The sequence below is a fragment of the Mobula birostris genome, chromosome 26, assembly GCF_030028105.1.
Source record: "Mobula birostris isolate sMobBir1 chromosome 26, sMobBir1.hap1, whole genome shotgun sequence".
Lineage (NCBI taxonomy): Eukaryota > Metazoa > Chordata > Chondrichthyes > Myliobatiformes > Myliobatidae > Mobula > Mobula birostris.
Window position 1 is genome coordinate 31725690 of NC_092395.1, and position 20541 is coordinate 31746230.

General features: G+C 43.0%; 1 protein-coding gene across 1 annotated transcript in view; it reads right to left on the minus strand.

Annotated features, from left to right (window-relative positions):
• The window catches only part of LOC140187999 (solute carrier family 12 member 2-like), an 81586-nt gene extending 61378 nt beyond the window's left edge, over positions 1-20208 (minus strand). Inside the window, exons 1-4 of the mRNA XM_072243867.1 lie at positions 19891-20208; positions 7886-8011; positions 2387-2462; positions 252-347 (exon numbers count right to left, since the gene is read on the minus strand). Coding sequence (XP_072099968.1) covers positions 252-347; positions 2387-2462; positions 7886-8011; positions 19891-20208 — 616 coding nt within the window. The remainder of the gene's footprint in view (positions 1-251; positions 348-2386; positions 2463-7885; positions 8012-19890) is intronic.
• Positions 20209-20541: the final 333 nt, after the last annotated feature.

A 20541-nucleotide genomic window follows, 5' to 3' on the forward strand; every position in this document is an offset into this window, starting at 1 on the left:
AGTGTCACATTTTAGGGATGTAATAAAGGGAAGTTTAGTAAAATGATTCCAGGGATGATGAGCTTTTGCTAAGTGGGTAGTTTGAATAGACTAGGGCTGTTCACTATGGAACAGAGGAGGTTATCAGACATTCTGATAAAGATGTTTAAAAACATGATGGGTGTATGCAGAGCAGAACAGTGTTATGCACGACGGTTCTAACATGAAGAGGATTCAAAAACATTATTCTCATTGAATTGTATCTTGCTTACCTCCTCGCACAAATCCATTGGTTGCTATGGCAGATGTGGATAACGCAGTAACAAAGGTCACCACAGTGGCCACGAGGATAATTAGTGTGGTCAGGCCTGGGAAAATGCACAGAAGCACACACATTAAAATAGGGACGAACCACTCCCATGTCCCATGTGGTGAGGGCCATCCTGAAGCTATGGGGCCACTAAACGTCCTCAGTTTCAATACAACCTTGTTTCCAGAATACATGGGAACAGTTTATTGTCAGAATCAGAATCAGAATCAGGTTTCATGACACCAGCATGTGTCGTGAAACTTGTTAACTTAGCAGCAGCAATACATAATATAGAAAAAAGAAATTTATCAATCAATTACAGTATATATATATTGAATAGATTAAAAATCATGCAAAAAGCAGAAATAATATATATTAAAAACATGAGGTAGTGTTCAAGGTTTCAATGTCCATTTAGGAATCGGATGGCAGGGGGGAAGAAGCTGTTCCTGAATTGCTGAGTGTGTGCATTCAGGCTTCTGTACCTCCTACCTGATGGTAACAGTGAGAAAAGGGCATGCCCTGGGTGCTGGGGGTCCTTAATATTGGACGCCGCCTTTTTGAGACACTGCTCCTTGAAGATGTCCTGAGTACTTTGTAGGCTAGTACCCAAGATGGAGCCAACTAAATTTACAACCCTCTGCAGCTCCTTTCGGTCCTGTGCAGTAGCCACCCCCCCCCCCCCCATACCAGACAGTGATGCAGCCTGTCAGAATGCTCTCCACAGTACATCTATAGAAGTTTTGAGTGTTTTTGTTATCATACCAAATCCCTTCAAACTCCTATTGAAGTATAGTCACTGCCTTACCTTCTTTACAACTGCATTGATATGTTGGGACCAGGTTAGATTCTCAGAGATTTTGACACCCAGGAACTTAAAATGCTTGCTCTTCTTTAATACCCTCTTTGCATTTTCTTCCCCCCACCCCCCCCCCCCCCCACCACCAACCGCTCTCCCTTTCCTCTACTGTAGACTTAGGGTGTGTGCTGATCCGTTCAGCGGCCCACTTCTTGGCAAGCTATTTAATTATGGAAACACCACAGGCAATCAAATCCTCCTCCAAAATTGTGAGAATCCAGGTCGGGTTTTCCATCCAGCTTTGACACAAGGTTCATACACACAGCTACAACAGAAACTTATATCTAATCCTCAAAAATATCTCCATCCCACTACCAGGCACACTGTTCTTAATCTTCATTAATCTATTTTCTGCATGGTCAGATCAATAAACACATTCTCCTTCTCAATATCTTAACTTAGAATTTCTGAGTAGGTTGGTAAGAAATAGCACCAATGCTGTTTAACTGACGATCTGGCTCATGATCAATAAGCATTATTTACTGATGAGAATTCGTCTGCCCACACAGGGAAGCGCAACCAGTACACAGACACACCTTCGTACACAAATGCATGTACAGGGTAAGCATGCGTAATAATTCAGCATGTTCAAATGGGAACCATAATCAGGAAAGCTTCCTCTCAATAGAACAGTCCTCCTGTCCTCTATTCTAATCCCATTCTTTAATTAGCAAGTTAAATAAAAAATCAAGCTGTTCATAGGTTGTGGAAAGAAGTTAAACATGTGGGGTTAGGGACCACATGCATTGGGGAGGATTTAACCAAGAGGAAGGAATGTGCACAGCCTGAGTCAGAAGATCTCAGTCCATGTGGTAGATGAGTTTTCTGACAGGAAGGGAACAAAACCAGTCCAGGATCCCCACCCTTGACCACTCTTCTTACATGAATGGAGAGGAGCAGGCTCACTTGCGATGATGATCAGTGTGCAGGGCACACACAGCACTGCAAACGTGTGCGGTTCACAGTGTGTCGACTCAGTAGTGGCAGTTCTCCTTGTTTTGTGTGGACTCCCCCACTTTCCACCAACTCCAGTTTCAAGATCTCTCTTTTCATGCATTGGACATCACAAGCCCACTGTCTTCTACAACACATCAGCCATGATACCTCCTAATAGCAACACCCTGCGGATCACTGTAAATCCCTGTCACTAACATCCCACCGCATGATGCAGCCCTCCCTCATTGAGATGATCCACACACAGGCCAGTCCAGAACCCCCGCAGTCCCGGGAAGCATCACCTATGCCAGCTTGTCCAACTATCCAGGTAATTCTCATGAACAGCATCACACCCCAGATGTTGAGGAGACATCGGACCTGTGGAAAACAAAGAATAGGCTGTACTGTTTTCAACAAGACCATTTATTAATGTGTGTATTTTCCTGAATGACTTTTGAGAGAATGTTATTTTATTCTGCATATTGAGAAGCCTAAAATAATTAATTACCACTTTATATTTAATCGAATGTTTTGGTAAAGGTTTCAATGGGATATGAAGGTATTTAAGATTATGAATTTTATCAAGAGTGTCCTGAGAGAAACTACTCCCACTGGGAAAACAGTTAAGAATTGGGGTCATAGATTCAAGGTCCCAATTGGCAAAATAATCAAAAATACATTGAGTAGAACTCTTTCATGCAGTCTAGAACTCAATGCTAGTTGTTGTCAAGGCAGGTTCAATTGTGTTCAGAAGGGAGCTTATAGCATCTGAAAGGGAAAAAAAAAACTTGGTTGATGGGAATAGAACAAGGAAATGGTTCAAGATGGATTGCTCTTACAGGGGGATAGTATAAACTCAAAGGCCCAAATGGCTTTTCATCATGCTCTCATTTTCATCGTGCAAATGTCACTCCACTCTTTAAGAAAGTGGGGAGGTAGAAGAAAAGAAGTTATAGACCAGTTAGCCTGACCTCTGTGGTTGCGAAGATATTGGAGTCAATTGTTAAGGATGAGGTTACAGAGTACTTGGTGACACAGGATAAGATAAGACAAAGTCAGCATGGTTTCCTTAAGGGAAAATCTTGCTTGACAAACCTGTTGGAATTCTTTGAGGAGATTATAAGTAGGATAGATAAAGGGGATGTAGTAGATGGTGTATATTTGGACTTTCAGAAGGCATTTGACAAGGTACCACACATGAGGCTACTTACGAACTTAAGAGCCCATTGTATTGCAGGAAAGTTTTTAACATGGTTAGAACATTGGCTGATTGGTAGGAGGCAACGAGTGGGAATAAAAGAATCTTTCTCTGATTGGCTGCCAATGACCAGTGATGTTCTGCATGTGTCAGTGTTGGGACTGCTTCTTTTTATGCTGTATATCAATGGTATAGATGATGCCAAGTTTGCAGATGATACAAAGATTGGTGGAGAGGAAGGTAGTATTGAGGAAACCAGCAGGCTGCAGAAGGACTTAGACAGATTAGAAGAACGGGAAAGAAAGTGGCAAATGAAATACAATGTTGGAAAATACATGGCCATGCACTTTGGTAGTAGAAATAAATGTGCAGACGATTTTCTAAGGGGGAAGAAAATCCAAAATTCTGAGATGCAAAGGTACTTGGGAGTCCTTGTGCAGAACACTCTGAAGGTTAACTTGCAGGTTGAGTCAGTGGTGAGGAAGGCAAATGCAATGTTAGCATTCATTTCAAGGAGGTCTTGAATACAAGAACAGGGATGTGATGCTGAGGCTTTGTAAGGCACTGGTGAGGCCTCACCTTGAGTATTGTGAACAGTTTTGGGCTCCTCATCTAAGAAAAGATGTGCTGGCATTGGAGAGAGTCTGGAGGCGGTTCACAAGGATGATTCAAGGAACGAAAGGGTTATCATATGAGGAACGTTTGATGGCTCTGTGTCTGTATACGCTAGAATTTAGAAAGATGAGGGGGGATCTCATTGAAACCTTTCAAATTTTGAACAGCCTAGATAGAGTAGATGTGGAGAGGATGTTTCCTGTGGTGGGGTAGTCTAGGACAAGAGGGCACAGCTTCAGGATAGAAGGGCGTCCATTTAAAACAGAGTTGCGGAGAAATTTCTTCAGCCAAAAGGTGGTGAATTTGAGGAATTTGCTACCTCAGGCAGATGTGGGGGCCAAGTCATTGGGTGTATTTAAGGCAGAGATTGGCAGGTTCTTGATTGGACAAGACATCAAAGATTATGAGGAGAAAGCCGGGCAGTGGGTCTGAGGAGGGGGAAAAAGGATCAGCCATAATTGAATGGCAGCACAGACTCAACGGGCCAAATGGCCTAATTCTGCTCCTCGGTCTTATGGTCTCTCACCACCCTGTGGCTCTGGGAATGCTGGTTACTGTCTTGGCGAAATTGAGATGGAAGTGAGTGTATGCAAAATGAAATAGAGCAATTAATTACTTTTTTATACAATTTTATTTGAAAATTAATGAGAATAAATGTAGAATAGTCCTCAGACCAATGGATTGCTTTAAATGAACAGAAGACACATTGCACATCAGATAAAGAAAGAGATGATGTGGGAAAAAATGAACATAGGCCCCTGAGCTTGCTCCTGCTTCAATACATAACCAGATTTGAACCCAGCTAGGCCCAACACAAACCTCAGCCCAGCACTAACAATATCTTCCATACCCATTAGAGTAAGCCAATGATTAACCTGCAATCGATCCTTCGAGGATAGAACACTGTGACAGAGAGCACTCAAAGACGCAACTCCTTACTCGCACACACAAACTGCTGTCATTGCACTGAGTGTCAATATTGGCAGTTTGCTTTGCATTACTTTTGCTGAATTTTGTAGGTTTGATTTTTGACGCATCTAATAAACACCCTTGCACTGAAGTGCTAAGCGATTCCGGTCAGTGGGCGAACCAACCCTCTTGTGCCTGTTGATCTTGTCGCTTGAGATTCAGCGTCACACAACCCTGCCACTTTGATCTGGCCCACGCCTTCAGTAACCAGGTCCAACACTTGCCTTTATTAGATCTTACTCATCCTTAACCAAGTCATCAGGTTAAATGGGGTATACCTAGGGTTAGTAGGGGGCTGTGTCCCCTTGGACCTTAGGATTGAGGGTAGGGCCGGTGGATGTACATGTGGGGTTGGGAGAGTTAAGGTTGTAGAGTTTTGTGTGGTGAGGTTTGTGGGGCTCTGCTGGATAGGTTAGAGTAGTGGCTGCAGGTTTGTGAGGATGTGTCTAGGGTAAATCGGGGTGTGCCTCGGGTTAATGGGGGTGAGTGTCCCCTTGGACCTTAGGATTAGGTTTGATGGTAGGACTGTATATGTGGGCCTGGGAGCGATATGGTTGTGTGGTGAGGTATGAGGTGCTACGGCGCATATGGTAGCATAGTGGAGCCACTTTAATCTGGCCCATGCCTTTCATTATCATGATCCGACACCACTTGGCTTAATGAACTGGGTGTGCACTGGGACACACCATCAGTAATGCAACCTTTCAGGCCTTTAATCATTAGACACCCTCTCCAAGGCGACCCAGCCAGGATTGATCACCGGCTTGTGTTTATCTCATGGACCAAAATAATGAGAGGCATGTAATTCTGAGGGTAATGATATTAGAAACCTCATTACCTGGCATCTATATGCCTGGGATTGCATGGGTTAAATTGACAGTGTTTACTAAAGATTAGTATCACTCCACCCTATCACCGAGTTTAGTGGTGACTTGCTTTCTGTGGACCCAGCTTGGGTTTAACTTGCTGGTTCTCTCTCACCTTTTGGGTACCTCAGCTTTTTTATTGGCGTAACAAACACCAAGCATTGTTCAAGAACAGAAAATACAAACAGTAATACTTAGAAAATCATAGTGGCTTGAATATAGTAGCAAGCCAAGCTCTCGTCTGATCATACACCCAACCCAACACTTACATTCTGTTTCCTCAGGTACTGCCTATACCCATTTGGGCATTGTCCTCCCATATCTATTCACTCGAAGTCAGTACACATCTTCCACCTTTATATGCACCCCATTTAAGCTGTTTGTACAAATGAACGTTATCTCTGCATCAGGCATGTTCAATAAGGAGCCTCTGAAATGGAAACAGTTCTCCTGTTTCCATTCTAATCTCATTCTTGATTAGCAAATTAAAGGAAAAATCAAAGTGTGCATGGGCTGTGGAAAGAAGTTAAATGGGTGGGTTAGGGACCACAAGTAATGTGGAGGAATTTAACCAAAAGGATTGGAGTGTGCATTGCCTGGGGAAGAGATTAAATCGGGGGTTGAAGGGATGGGTTGTGGTGAACAGTTAATTGGCCACTGCCTGGATTGTGCAAGGAGAGTTTGAGAGCACGCAGCCTGTAGGAGAAGGTCGACTGCTGGGCAACCCTGAGAAGGAGCGGCAATTACTGTATGTACTGAATGGTGTTTTTCTTGATCCAGATTAATTTTCATTTGACAGCAAGTTCCAGCAGGTGAGCAAGGAGACTCTGACCTATCTTCTGCATTCAGTGCCTGCCACAGCATCAATGCTGCGGATGGTTTTTCTTCACAGGATCTCCCTTATGCCGTGGATATCCTGCTTCTACTCTAGTTTTGTGGGCTCTGACGAGCTTGGAGAGTCTGATTTGGTGAATCAGGTGGTCTCTACGGTGTAGGTGGGACATACGATGAAGGAGAAAATTCCCCATTGGCTGAAATCATTATTAGCACAATAACATGCCGTTGTTGTTGGAAGTTGGGCATCTCAGCTCCATGCCATCACTGGTTCATGTAAGGGGAGCAAGTCATTTGTTATGTGTGACATTAATACTTCTATAAACCAGAGTGGGAATGGGGACACAACAACTAATTCAATTTGATTTCCTAGAGTTGTGCCAACTCAGAGAAAAACTAGGCCTTCAGCAGAAGAGGTCACAGTATTGCAGAATTTATCATTCAACATAAAAATAAAATCTTTGGATCTGCAACAACTTTGGCTAGGCAAATAGATTGGTGATTAAGATAATAGACCAGTAGTGACTAACACTTAGGGAGATAATTCATAACTCCCAGTGAAAACATACTCCAATAAGGAAGACAGACTCTGTGGAGAGGTGAGAATGCATGGAACCAATCATATTGAACCAAGGAGGTTAAAGAGGGCATTATGCTGAAAGTGACACATACGTAGGTAGCTAAACTTAGTGGTGGACCCAAATATTGGGACAATCTCAGAATCCAGCAAAGAATATATTAAAAAGGAGAAAATTAATTATGAGGGCAAAGTAGCAAAGAAAATCTAACAGCAAGATTGTCCTGTGGGAGGCGTGTCTTATTCTGATTGTAGGAAGTCGTTTCCGTCGTGATTGGTTAGTTTAGAAACTGCAGCTGCTTTTTCCATTGGAGAGCTGCCTGATGTCCAGTTTCAAATATCCTGGGTATATAGGAAACACATGTGGGAGGCTCTGTCTCTCTTCCTTTGTGTAAGGCAAGGGTGCACATAGCCACTGGGAAGGTATGCTCTGTACACACTTTTAACTAAGTACGTTTGTTGAATGTACATATATTTGTTGAATATTCAGCTTTGTAGTGTCTGTACCTCAGGGAACATGAATGTTTGGTCAAATTTTTACTGTTTGTAAATAAATGATTAATATACCTTTTCGAAGTCAGTGCATTTCCTGCCTCACTTGCTGGACGCATGAACCTGATTCAACATTACAAAGATATTTTTTCAGTATATGGGGAACACCACTACCCATATGTTTCTCCCTCAGTTACACAGCATTGTGTTCGGGCCCTGCTATCAGAAGACACTCTATAATGCCACCTACCAGGACTCCCTTTATCCAGTCAAACTTCACTGCCCCACTGCCGTCTGCTGCCGGAATAATCGGCTCCCCTGTGGGTGGACTTCCTTCTCCTTCTCCTCTGTTGGCAGACCCTTCATTGAACAGTTCCTGTGAACCACAAGAAAAGCATCATTTTGTACATACATGTGTTGATTTTAAAAATCATTGAATTCCATGTGCACCTGGTGATGAACTATAGTTTCACAAGTCAGTTTTAACGTCCTGGAGCTGAACTGGGGTTTTACGAGTCATTTTTAATGTTTGAACTCAGACATTGAAATGTTTATTAGGTTTTGCCAACCACCCCTCCCACAGACCAAATTAAAGGGAAGTATAGGGGCAGATTTAAATTTGGCACAGCTTTCCGGATACAAACTTAATTTACATAAGAGCAAACTTTTTCCAATAAAGAGAAGCGCAAATATTGGAATTTCGTAACCTCCCTTTTAAAGTAATAAATAATCAATTTATTTACCTTGGCATTACAGTAACAAGGAATTATAAGCATCTTTTTGGAGAAAATTTCACTAATCTTTTAAACCATACAAAACAGAGTCTAGTACAGTGGTCACCCCTGTCTATGTCTCTGATAGGTCAAATTAATTTTGTTAAAATGTATATCCTTCCTAAATTTTTATATTTATTTCAATCTTTACCGATTTTTATTTCTAAAGCTTTTTTTGACTCGTTAGATTCTATTATTTCATCCTATCTATGGAAGGGCAAACGTTCCAGACTAAATAAAGCTCACCTTCAAAAACCTAAAAGGGCAGCCAACATACGTTGTCTTATCTTTTGGTCTTACTTTTATAATCAGTCTAACTGCCCAATATGGGTGGCAATGGAGTTGAACTTTTATAAGAATCTCTTCATTCCCGCACTTCCTTGCCATCTGCCTAAATCAATTGTTAATCCTGTCATCAGACACACTCTGAGAATATGGGCTCAGTTCAGAAAATATGATGGTCTTCACGGTTTCTCTCTCTCTAGTCCTATTCTACATAATCATCTTTTTCAGCCTTCTATGCAGGATTTCACATTTCAAGACTGGCACAGAAAGGGCATTAGGTGCTTTGAAGATCTTTTCATAGACAATATCTTTGCAACTTTTGAACAACTGTCTGTAAAGTTCAACCTACCCAACATCCATTTCTTCAGATATCTCCAAATTAGACATTTTATCAACCCTTTAATACCAAACTTTCCTGAGGTACCCGATAAAAATGTTGTGGACTTGTTTCTTCGTATGAACCCATTGGGTAAAGGTTTAATATCCACTATTCGAGATATGTTAGCGATTTTGAGGCGAGCCCCCTCTGACAAAATTAAAACTACCTGGGAGCATGATTTAAATTTTCCTCTGTCCGATGAGGTTTGGGATTCAATTCTCAAGTCAATTAATTCAACTTCTTTATGTGCTCGTCGCTGCCTTTTACAGTTCAAGGTTGTACACAGGGCTCACATGTCTAAAACTAAATTATCGCCGTTCTATCCTGATATTAGTCCCTGTTGCGACAAGTGTAAAGGGGGTGAGGCTTCCCTTATTCATATGTACTGGGCTTGTCCTAGCTTGGAGAAATTCTGGAGAGATGTCTTTTTAACTTTATCCCATATACAGTACTTAATTGCTACTTGGAACCTAACCCTCTGATTGCTCTTTTCGGCACCGCGGGAGAAGTTGACACGCATCTGAGTCCGGCTAAACACTGTACATTGTCTTTTGCCTCTCTTTTGGCCAGACATGTAGTCCTTCTTAGGTGGAGAGATGTTGCCCCACCCACTCATGCTCAATGGCTCAGAGATATTATGTCCTGCTTAGACCTTGAAAAGATTCATTATTCACTTCTTAAGTCAGACATAAAGTTCCAAAAGGTGTGGGGACCTTTTCTTGAATATTTTCATAATTCCCGTTTAGATTAAGGGTTTATCCCTCCTTTTTTTTCTTTTGCATTTAAATTCCTTACTTCCAGCTTCTTTCAGTTAAGACTTACAGTATTTTTTAAAATGTGTAAACATATTATAGCTCAGGTGGTAGGCAATATACCTTCTTTTTATAAATACAGCTCTGTGTTGATAAAAGTTCTGATTAACTTTTCTATATATCCTAAGGTTGGCTTGGAGTTGGGTAGTGGGAGGGTGGGGTGGTAACTAACTTTATACAATTCAACTATGGATGCTTTTCCTTAACTGTTATGAAGTGTACATTTGATATATTTGTTTTGCACTGTATAAGCCTCTTTTTTTTAACCTTTTTTTATTGTTGCATTGTAGAAACTCATAAAAAAATTAATTAAAAATTTGGCACGGTTTGGGTTGGAATATGGTGTCTCGTAGTTCACCCAATTTGTTTTTCTGAATGGCGGGGGGTGGGGGTGGTTGATGCTCTTGTTGCATGACATCAATTGGGCTGATTTGTAAGTGCTTCTTTGTGCATGGGGGGGGTTTGATCCTTTTCTTTGAACTTTGATGGTTTTCTTTGTTTCGTGGCTATCTGGAGAAGACAGATCTCAGAGTTGTATACTGCATACATACTTTGATAATAATTGAACCTTTTGAACCTTTTTTAGAGGTGTGCACAGGAAATAAACCTTGACTGTTGGAAGGGACATATTAAGCACTTTATACACATACATGTTTAATGCTTATTAAGCAAGCCAGTATACCTACTGCTCCTCACTCCCACTGCACATTCCCCTGCAAACGCAAGTGCCTGACTCACCGTGCCAGTCCTAGCAGGGATAATTCTCCATCTGCCTGAAACACAGTCCCCTCATTTTCAAAATGCTTCATAAGGGTTCGTTTCCTTCTCCCTCTTAGCACAGCAAATGTGAAGTCATCAGAATTCTCCAAAATGCTTTTAAGATTCTGAATTTAGATTGAAGATCCCCATTCACTGGCACCACATTCTTGGTAGTAATGAGTGGCACTGGGCACTGGTGTTTGACAGTCCGAATATTCATATGTATTTTCCTTCTTAAAACACAGACCAAAACAGCTGGTGGTGCCAGTGCATCTAATTACGTGCAGGCACTCCATTTATGCAGCACTTATCCTGCTTCGTGCTAATTAGTGAGAAACAAGGGAAACATCCATCTGAATTAAACCAGTCTTGGAGACTGCACAGACTATGAGGAGGGTTGGGGGAGGGAATGGGACAATTTGCAGCTCACAACGTGAACAAACCTCAAGAGAGAAGGTAATCACATCAACAACTTCCACTTAAACTGGCTTCCAGCTCTTTGTGGAGATCAGCGTTAGTAATGAGCTGGAAACAGGAAGGAATTCATGAAAGTGCCCAGATCATTCTTCCTGCATTGTGCAATACATCAGGGTTTTGCTGAACAATTTTATGAGAAAGAAATTAGTTTTAGTTAGAGCCAGAATTACTATGTGAATTTAATCCTGCACAGAATCAACTTTCCTTACCAACTTCATCACCAAGGAGTGACAAGGTTAAGACACGGTCTGGACATTGATGATCAGATTACTACTGGAACTGGAGAAGAACAGTCCATGAATGATCTCAATGGAGTGTGATACCAAACAGCAACCTTGCACTCAATGCCAGTAAGGCTAAGGAATTGATTGTGGATTTCAGGAAGGGGGAAGTCAAGGGAACACACACCAGTCCTCAGCAGGGGGTTGGCAGGAGAAGCGATGAGCAGTTCCAGGTTCCTGGGTGTCAACATCTCAGAAGATCTATCCCAGGCCCAACATGCTGATGCAATTATGAAGGAGGCACGCCAGTGGCTATATTTCATAAGGAGCTTGAGGAGGTTTGGTATGTCACCAAAGTCTCTTGCAAATTTCTCCAGATGTACCATGGAGAGCATTCTAACTGGTTGCATCACCATCTGCACGAGTTCAGAAAAAGCTACAGAGGGTTGTAAACTGAACCATCTCCATCATGGACACTAGCCTCCCCAGCAGTGAGGGCATTATTTAGGACCCCACCACTCAGGACATGCCCTCTTCTCATTACTACCATCAGGGAGGAGGTAAGATTAGATTAGATTTTAGATTAGATTCAACTTCATTGTCATTGTGCCGAGTACAGATGCAAAGCCAATGAAATGCATTTAGCATCTGACCAGAAATGCAAAGAATAGTGTTATTTACAAAACAACTGCGGATAAAAAAGTGCTACAGCACACAAATATAAAAGTACTGAGACAGTACAATACGGATGCAATACTGCTTAGCGCTGTGATGTGAGGTTCAGCAGGGTCACAGCCTCAGGGAAGAAGCTCTTCCTGTGCCTGCTGGTGCGGGAGCAGCACCTGTAGTGCCTACCAGATGGGAGGGGAGTAAAAAGTCCATGGTTAGGGTGAGATGCATCCCTGATAATGCTTTTCGCCCTGCCCAGGCAGCGTTTATAATAGATGTTCTCAATGGTGGGCTGATAATCCGCTGGGCAGTTTTCACCACACGCTGGAGTGCTTTGCGGTCCGATACGGGACAATTGCCATACCACACTGAGATGCAGTTGGTGACTATGCTCTCAATGGTACAGCAGTAAAAGTCAGTCAATATCCTGGGACAGAAGTGAGCTTTCTTGATGCTCCACAGGAAATAAAGGCGCTGCTGCGCCTTTTTGATCAGGATGGAGGAGTTTAGGAGCCCGAAGACACACATACAGCATTTTAAGAATGGCTTCTTTCCCTCTGCCGTCAATTTCTGAACAGTCCATGAACACTACCTCACTTTTTCCTCTCTCTTTAGCACTGTCTTTTGCATATATTTAATCGTAATTTATAGTGCTTTTTATTCATTGCATTACACTGCTGGAAGGCTATCAAAGCTTGCAACACGACCCGGACTTGCTGGAAAGATGGGCTGAAATTAGCAGACGGAATTTAGTGCAGACAAGTGTGAGGTGTTGCACTTTGGGAGGACAATCTAGGGTAAGACATACACAGTGAACATTGGGCACTGAGGAGTGTGGTAGATCAGAGGAATCTGGGAATGCTGATCCATAATTTCATGAAGGTAGCATCACAGGTAGATAGGGTTGTCAAGAGAGCTTTTGGTATATTGGCCTTCATAAATCAAAGTATTGAATACAGGAGTTGGAATGATATGTTGAACTTGTATAAGATGGGGTGTTATATGGGAGGCAGGGTTAAGGGTCAGCACAACATTGTGGGCTGAAGGGCCTGTACTGTGCTGTACTATTCTATGTTCTGTGTTGGTGAGATCAAATGTGGAGTACTGTGTGCATTTCTGGTCACTCACGTGCAGGAAGGATATCAATAAGATTGAAAGAGCACAGAGAAAATTTACAAGGATATTGCTGGGACTTGAGGACTGAGCTACTGAGAGAAGTTGAGTAGGTTAGGACTTCATTCCCTGGAGTGTAGAAAAATGAGGGGAGTTTTGATGGAGGGATACAAAATTATGAGGGATATAGATGGGCTAAATGCAAGCAGGCTTTTCCCGCTGAAGTTGAGTTAAACTAAAACGAGAGGTTATAAGTTAAGGGTTCAGAGGAAGCTGAGGGAGAACTTCTTCACTCAAAGGGTGGCATGAGTGTGGAGTGAGATGCCAGCAGAAGCGCTGGATGCATGATGAGAGAAGCTTGGCAAAGCACCTGGATGGCAGGGGCAGGGAAGGCTATGGTCCAGGTGCAGATCAATGAGATTAAGCGGGAGAGTGGTTTGGCACGGACTAAATGGACTAAATAGCCTTTTCAGTGTTGCAGGTCTCTATGACTCTAAAACAACAAATTCCATTACATATGTCACTCATAGTAAGCCTGATACCGATATGAGAGTAAAACCTAAAGATTTACAGCACTCTGAAGATCCAGAGAGATTCCAAACAGCCCCCACCATCTCCGCCTTCACTGCCCTTCTCTTTCACATCTTGCCACATTCACACATTTGTGTTAACATTAAAGGCCCCAGCACCCATAGTTTCACATTTTGATCTTTTATTTCTTATTTATGTCAGCTCTTCGATTCCTCGTCCACAGTTCCTTTCGCACTACACATTCCAACTTCTGATCAAGTGGCAAGGAGTGTAATGTTATTCACAAGCATAATAATGTCTTGAAGCGTCTGGGGCGAAAACTTTCTATAGCCCCCCCCCCCCACCACATCATTATTTCCATCACCTCTCCCCAATGCTATCAGACCCTCCTGACCCCTTCTGTTTTACTCCTCATCTGATTAAACCATTGATCCATAACATCCACGTCATTTGTACTCTCATTAACCTCCTCCTGTTTTATCCTTTATCATCCACAATCTCCAAAGTTTCAGAATCTCTTATTGTTTTATCATCTACATTTCCTGAAGATTTAAAACATGGGCAACAAGAAGGAACTTAAAAAGGGAAGATAGACTGTGGCAATAGAAACAAGCAACAAGTACAAGTCAGATCCTAGAAGCTTCAGCAAGTAGATAGAAAAAGTGAAACCAAAACAAGCAATAGCCCCTAGGGCAGGGGTTCCCAACCTTTTTTATGCCGTGGACAAATATCATTCAGCAAAGGGTCCATGGACCCCAGGGTAGAAACCCCTGCTCTGGGAGAATGGGAATGGGGGAAGTAATAATGGGAAATGGAAGAGGTCTGAACAAGTACTTTGTATTTGCCTTCATGGTAGAAAACACAAAGAGCATCCTAACCAGGGGGAGAGGAAGAATTGAAGAATCTAAACAGTACAAGGCAAGCTAATGGGAGTAAAGGCCAGCTTTCTAAGATCTTGAAAGAAGTGGTTGTGTGGATAATGGATGCATTGCTTATGATCATCCAAAGCTCCCTAGGGGAACCAGCAGGATATTGAGAACATCATAATGGAAGCTTGAAAGCTGTGTGGGGCAAGCCATTGCATAGGTTCAAGGCTAAAGTAGACAAATTCAGTTCAGAGGGAGAAGGGTTCAAAGGTCATGAGAACCATGAAAAAAGTGGATTTGAGTCCAATTATCTCACTGAATAGTGGAGCAAGCTTGAGAGCCAAAAGACCTACTTCTATCTTTTATGTTCTTTATAGCCCACAACCAATCGATTAGATCAAAGCTCTGCAATCCTTTACATCCAACTGTGAATAATCAAAGAGGAAGATGCTGCTCTAACAACAAGCCCATCCCTCAGGGTTAGTGTTGAGCAGAACTTTGAGTGCTAAAGAATAAGATGAACCACTTGTAACTATTCCCCATTTATGACAAATCAGTCATCAATCTTGTTCAGCTATTAAGTTACTCGCCATCATAGAGACCTGGATTCAATTACCTTGATTCACCCTGCAATATATCAAAACAAGAAGTAGGTGCAGCAAAGTCTGCAGGGCCCAGCTACATCCCGGCTGCGGTGCTTCCAATTGATATGTTCTTCACCTTCAGCCAAAGCTCTGGCAAACAACTCTTGTACGGTACAACAGTGGGATCTAACTGACAAAGAAGAAAAATTGTCCGTGCATGTCCTGGTCACATAAAGCAGGAATGCATCCTTTATGGTCTATTACCACCCATCTCACTCTAACCTTATTTATCAGCAGAATGATGGAAGGCATCATCATCAGCATTATCGTCATCATCACCATCATCTTCATCATCAGCATCAATAATATCAAACTGCACTGGTGTCGCAATTCGAGTTTCGTTAAGGCCACTCAGCTCCAGACTTCATCTCATTCTTGGTCCAAATGCGGACAAAGGAGTAGAATTCCAGAGGTAAGGTGAAAATGACTTCTTTTGTATCAAGGCAGAATTTGATGGAGTGAGATTTCCAGGAGCCCTGGCAAAACTAACTTCAACAGAAATTAAGGAGCGGGTTCTGCAGTTGAGTTATACCTCACATAAAGGAATACTTTATGGTTATTGGAGGGCAATCATCTCAATCCCAGGATATATTTATAGAAGTTCCTCAGGACAGTGTCTGGGGTCCAAACACTTCCATTATTTTACGAATAGTCGTCGATCATAATATCAGAAATGGGGGCATTCACTGACAAATGCACAATGTAACTCCATTTGCAGATCTTTAAATAATGAAGCAGCCTTTGCCTGCATACAGCTACATTAAACATGGGAAGCACGGGTTCAACATTGCAGAAACATTCTTAGATCAAATATGCCAAGCATCTATTATCTCCAGTGAGAGGGAATCTGACCTCATGCCTTGGTGTCTAAAGGGATCTCAGCATTACCACTGTCAAGATTTCTGCCAACAATATCCATCAGATTATCACTGACATACAGTAAATACCATGTCCTTCCCTGGCCACCATCTACACTGGGTTCAAGAACAATTACTTCGCTTCAGCTATTCGATTCTAAAACCAACTTTCACAACTCTAATCACTATCTCAGTACAGCAACTCTATCACCACTGTGAACTACAATGGACTTTATTTATATTCCGTTCTAATCATGCTCTTTCTTGTAAAAATTGTACGTAGTTGTTTTGTTGTGAATATTATGTGTCTGATGCTACATCCCTGTCTGTGATACTGCTGCAGGTATATTTTACATTGTGTCTGTGCAGGCAAGTGCTTGTGCATATGACAATAAATTTGACATGACTTTGGCTTTCTTGAATCCAGCTGAGAGTACTGCCGTAATGCTATTGAGAAAGGAGTTCCACAATTTAGACATGGAGGAACAGGGACATGTTCACAAGATAGTAGGCAGCATAGAGGGAGGCCAAAGGTGGCTACATTCCCGTAGTCAGATTCCTCATCGTTCCTGATGTGTGAGGTTGTGAGCTTGGGATGTGCTGTCAGAATGGCCCAGGTGAATACAGTAGCTGCAGTAGGTTTTGTGGTTGGTTCACATTGTAGCTGCTGGAGGTGGAGAGGGTAAAATGTTCAGAGTGGTGTTCTTTCAACATCTGTGGATGTAAATCCTGAAGTTTCACACTCAACAGCACTGTGGGAGCATCTTCACGAGAAACAGTGCAACAGCTTAAGAAAGCTCTCCCCTTTCTCAAGGGATAGGCAACAGATGCTGGCTTTGCCAGTGACGTTAAGCCCCACAAACAAGAAAAAAACCTTCTGTATGACATATTCTCTAGGATGTAGGCCAATTAGCAGGAAATTAGTCTTTCCCTCTTACAGTGCTGCAGCCTAGCAGAGTCCAAAGGGAATGTCATAATTTAGCAGCAACGCTTACCCAACCCCATAGCCTTTTAAGAAAGGCCTTAAAACATTGTGGTATTTATCATGCTGTAACCTAGCAACAGGCAGATTTCCCATTGCAATAGATAAAGTTTGAACATAAAAAAAACTCAAAGATCTCTAAACTGTATTGAAAGGAATATGGAGTATTCAGATTGTAGACCAGTGCTCTTAAAACATTAAGAAGGGCTAGACTATTCAGCTTAACCAAAATTCTGCCAATATCTGTCTTGAATATAGGGCCAATTGGGTCTTCACAGCCCCCTCAGGCCTAAAACTCCACACATTCATTGCCTGTAGGGTGAAAAGCCCTCCTCATTCTGTCCAGAATAGGCAAAGACTTAACTTTAAATTGTGCTTTGTGGTTCCAAATACCCCAGCCAGATAAAACATATTCCCGCGTCTACCCTGCCAGGTCAGACTAATACAGCAGATTGAAAGAGGCTGCAGGGCTCTTTAGCTAGTTCCATCACAGGCACAACCCTCCCAACCATTGACAACATCTTCATTGGGCAGTGCCTCAAGAAGGGAGCATCCATTATGAAGGTTCATCACCATCCCTATTGTCACTAATCCACCAGGGAGGAGGTACTGGAGCCTGAAGACCCACACTCAATGATTAAGGAACAGCTTATTCCCCACTAGCATCAGATTTCTGAACGGTCCACCAACACTCCCTCGCTATTTCTCTTTTGCACTAATTTGCTCACTTGTTAATTGTAACTTATTGTGATTTCAGATGTCTTGTACCACACTGCTGCCACAAAACGACAAATTTCACGACATACGTCAGTGATCATAAACCTGATCCTGAACCGGGACAAGTTACCCCTGCCGCTCACCAAGCTCGTCCCATTTGCCCACATTTGGCTGAAATATCTTCAGGAACGAGGGTGCTCATCTACTTCCCCTTTCAAGGTGCTGATTGATTCTATTTCCATCCTTTCTACAGAGGATTCAATGCCCCCAAGTAAAAATTATTTTCCTTAAATCTCTCCTCCACTCCACATCTGTGACCTGGTTCTTGGTTGGCCAATTCTCACAATGAGGGAAGGAGACCCAAAAGAGTTTGTAAATTCTGTAGGGATTTAGTGTGTCCATTCGTGGGCCATTGATAAAAGATAACCACCAAGAATTCCATAGTCATACAGTCTGGGAACATATACTGTTTCAATGGTCTCAAAATGGTGGTTGTGACACGTTCAGTGCGGTAGTGCTTGTCATTCTCACTTTCAGCTTCCACCGTTGCCTAGCAGTCTCCAAGGCAGCTGGACGTCATTGAACATCCTTCCGGCAGCTCCTGCAGCCAAGCTAGTGCCAAACGTATTGCTTCATAAGCTTTCCTTTGGACTACACTGGTGAGGCCGAGAGGGAGATCTTGACGACTGGGCATCTCAGGATCTCCATACCTTCCGACCAGGCTTGTGATGATGATAACTTCGAGACAGACGGATGCCAACAACAATAACAACTGTTTCAATGAGATTACTTCATTCTTCTAAGCTCCTAGATCCCAGCCTATTTAACCTTTCCTTGCAGGACTAGCTCCCCATTCCAATACACTTTTTCCTCTTGTACAGATGTTGACTTTCACCGGGATAGGGCGTGATGCAGATGAGGTGCCTGCCTGGCCTCACCACCCTTGCCCCTGACAGATGAGCAGAGGCAGTGAGATGCAGCTTGTTTCAGACTAGGGTTGACAGTGGAAAGGGGCTGGAGGGGGCCAGCAGGACCCCACAGTTAAGCTTCTCCTGTCCAGACCAAAACACTTCCCACAAGGAATCCTTGCAAAGAGACCAGAAGTGAAAACATCCTATTCCCAGCCAGTAGAAATTAAATTAGTTAAAGTGTTCTAGCCAAGATCACCAAATTAAGGTCAATGATGAAACCAGGGATTAGATTCCTGTGTGGTTCAATGGTAACCCTCTTTCCATTAGGTGAGAGGGGAATGTTTTAGTCAAGGGACAACTTCTTTTTAAAAACACAAATGGGGTATCTGTGGAAATGAGCTGCCAGAAGAACTGGTTGAGGCAAGTATAATAACAAGTTCCAAAAGACAGTCAACATGTTCATGGGTTTGAAAGGTCCACAAGGTTATGGCCAGATGCAGGCAAATTGGATTAGCTTGGATGGGCATCTTGGTTGGCATGGACCAGTTAGTCCAAAGGGCCCGTTTCCGTGCTGTATGACTCCATGCCTTTTTCCCTCCTTCTGCCCTCCCCAGACGTGGTTTACAATTGGCCTCCCCCTCCTCCTGTTTCATACGCTTGTACATCTGGACACCTCCATTCAGACAGACTAAGCTGCTCGCTTCTGTTCAGCAAACACGGAGCACCATGCTTGTATGAAACTGTACAGTGATTTGTCCCCAGAAGAAAAGTTCGCGCTGGTTGCTCCCCAAGTGGTGACTATGAGGAGCTGGGGCTGAACAATTTAACAAAGGAAGACTGACTCCAATCTAAAGGGCTGTGGAAGGCCGAGTCCCTAAGTCCCAGTCCATGGGATCTTGCTCTGCACTGGTTTCCTGCTCACGGTACCAGAGACCCAGGTTCAATCCTGAGCTCAGGGGCTGTCTGGGTGAGGTCTGTACGTTCTTCCTGTAGCTGCATGTGTCTCATCCAGGTGCTGCAATTTCCTCCCACATCCCAAAGGCGTACAGACTGGTAGATCAATTGGCTACCATAAATTAACCTTGGCATGCAGGTGAGTGGAAGAATTTGGAAATGTTGATGAGAATATGGGAGAATGAAACATGGGATTAGCATGGGATTAGTTCAGAGGGGTTGTTGGTAATTGGTGCAGAGCCAGAGGTTCTCAGGGCCTGTTTCTGTGCTAAATCTCTTCCATGAATCTAAGATACACTGCTTACCTTCTCCAGTTCATCGTGCAGTTGGGCCAAGCTGGGTCTAAGCAGCTTCTTGCCGACGCCAGTAACCGTATTGCAGTAGAAGTCTATCCTTGGCACCACGTCGATAGTGTTGTGGCCAAAGGTCCTGCTGTAGCTGGTGCTGGAATGGGTATTGAGGTGCCCTGAACTCCCATCACTGTGCAAGGTGTCTCCATTTGGCCAGATGCCATCCTGACTCTGGTCAATAGAACTCAGGAAATTTGCACCAAACTTATCCTTAGATCCCACATTCGGGAAGGCATTAGGATAGTCCTGGGAGACAGCAGTTTCCTTCACCATGTCTACCTGGAACCTGCTCAGCATTATTCCACTGATCTCTGCTCCAGCTTACACATCAGCCAGTCTCTCATGCTGCATCACCGCTCAAAGCCCCCAGCAAAGGGATCAGTTTCCATCTCACAGAGTTTCGGCTGCCCAGCCTCCCTGCTGCCTCTGCCTTGGATATGAACCCTCACACAGTAACTAATGTCAAGCTGCACCAGCAGGGTTTCAAAGCTCCCTGCTGAATGGCATTTCAAACAAACCATTAACACAATTTCTCTCTCCATCTCTTCTATTCTTAAACGCCAGATGGGTTCAATTAGTTCTAAAGGGAGTGGATAAATCTCAAAC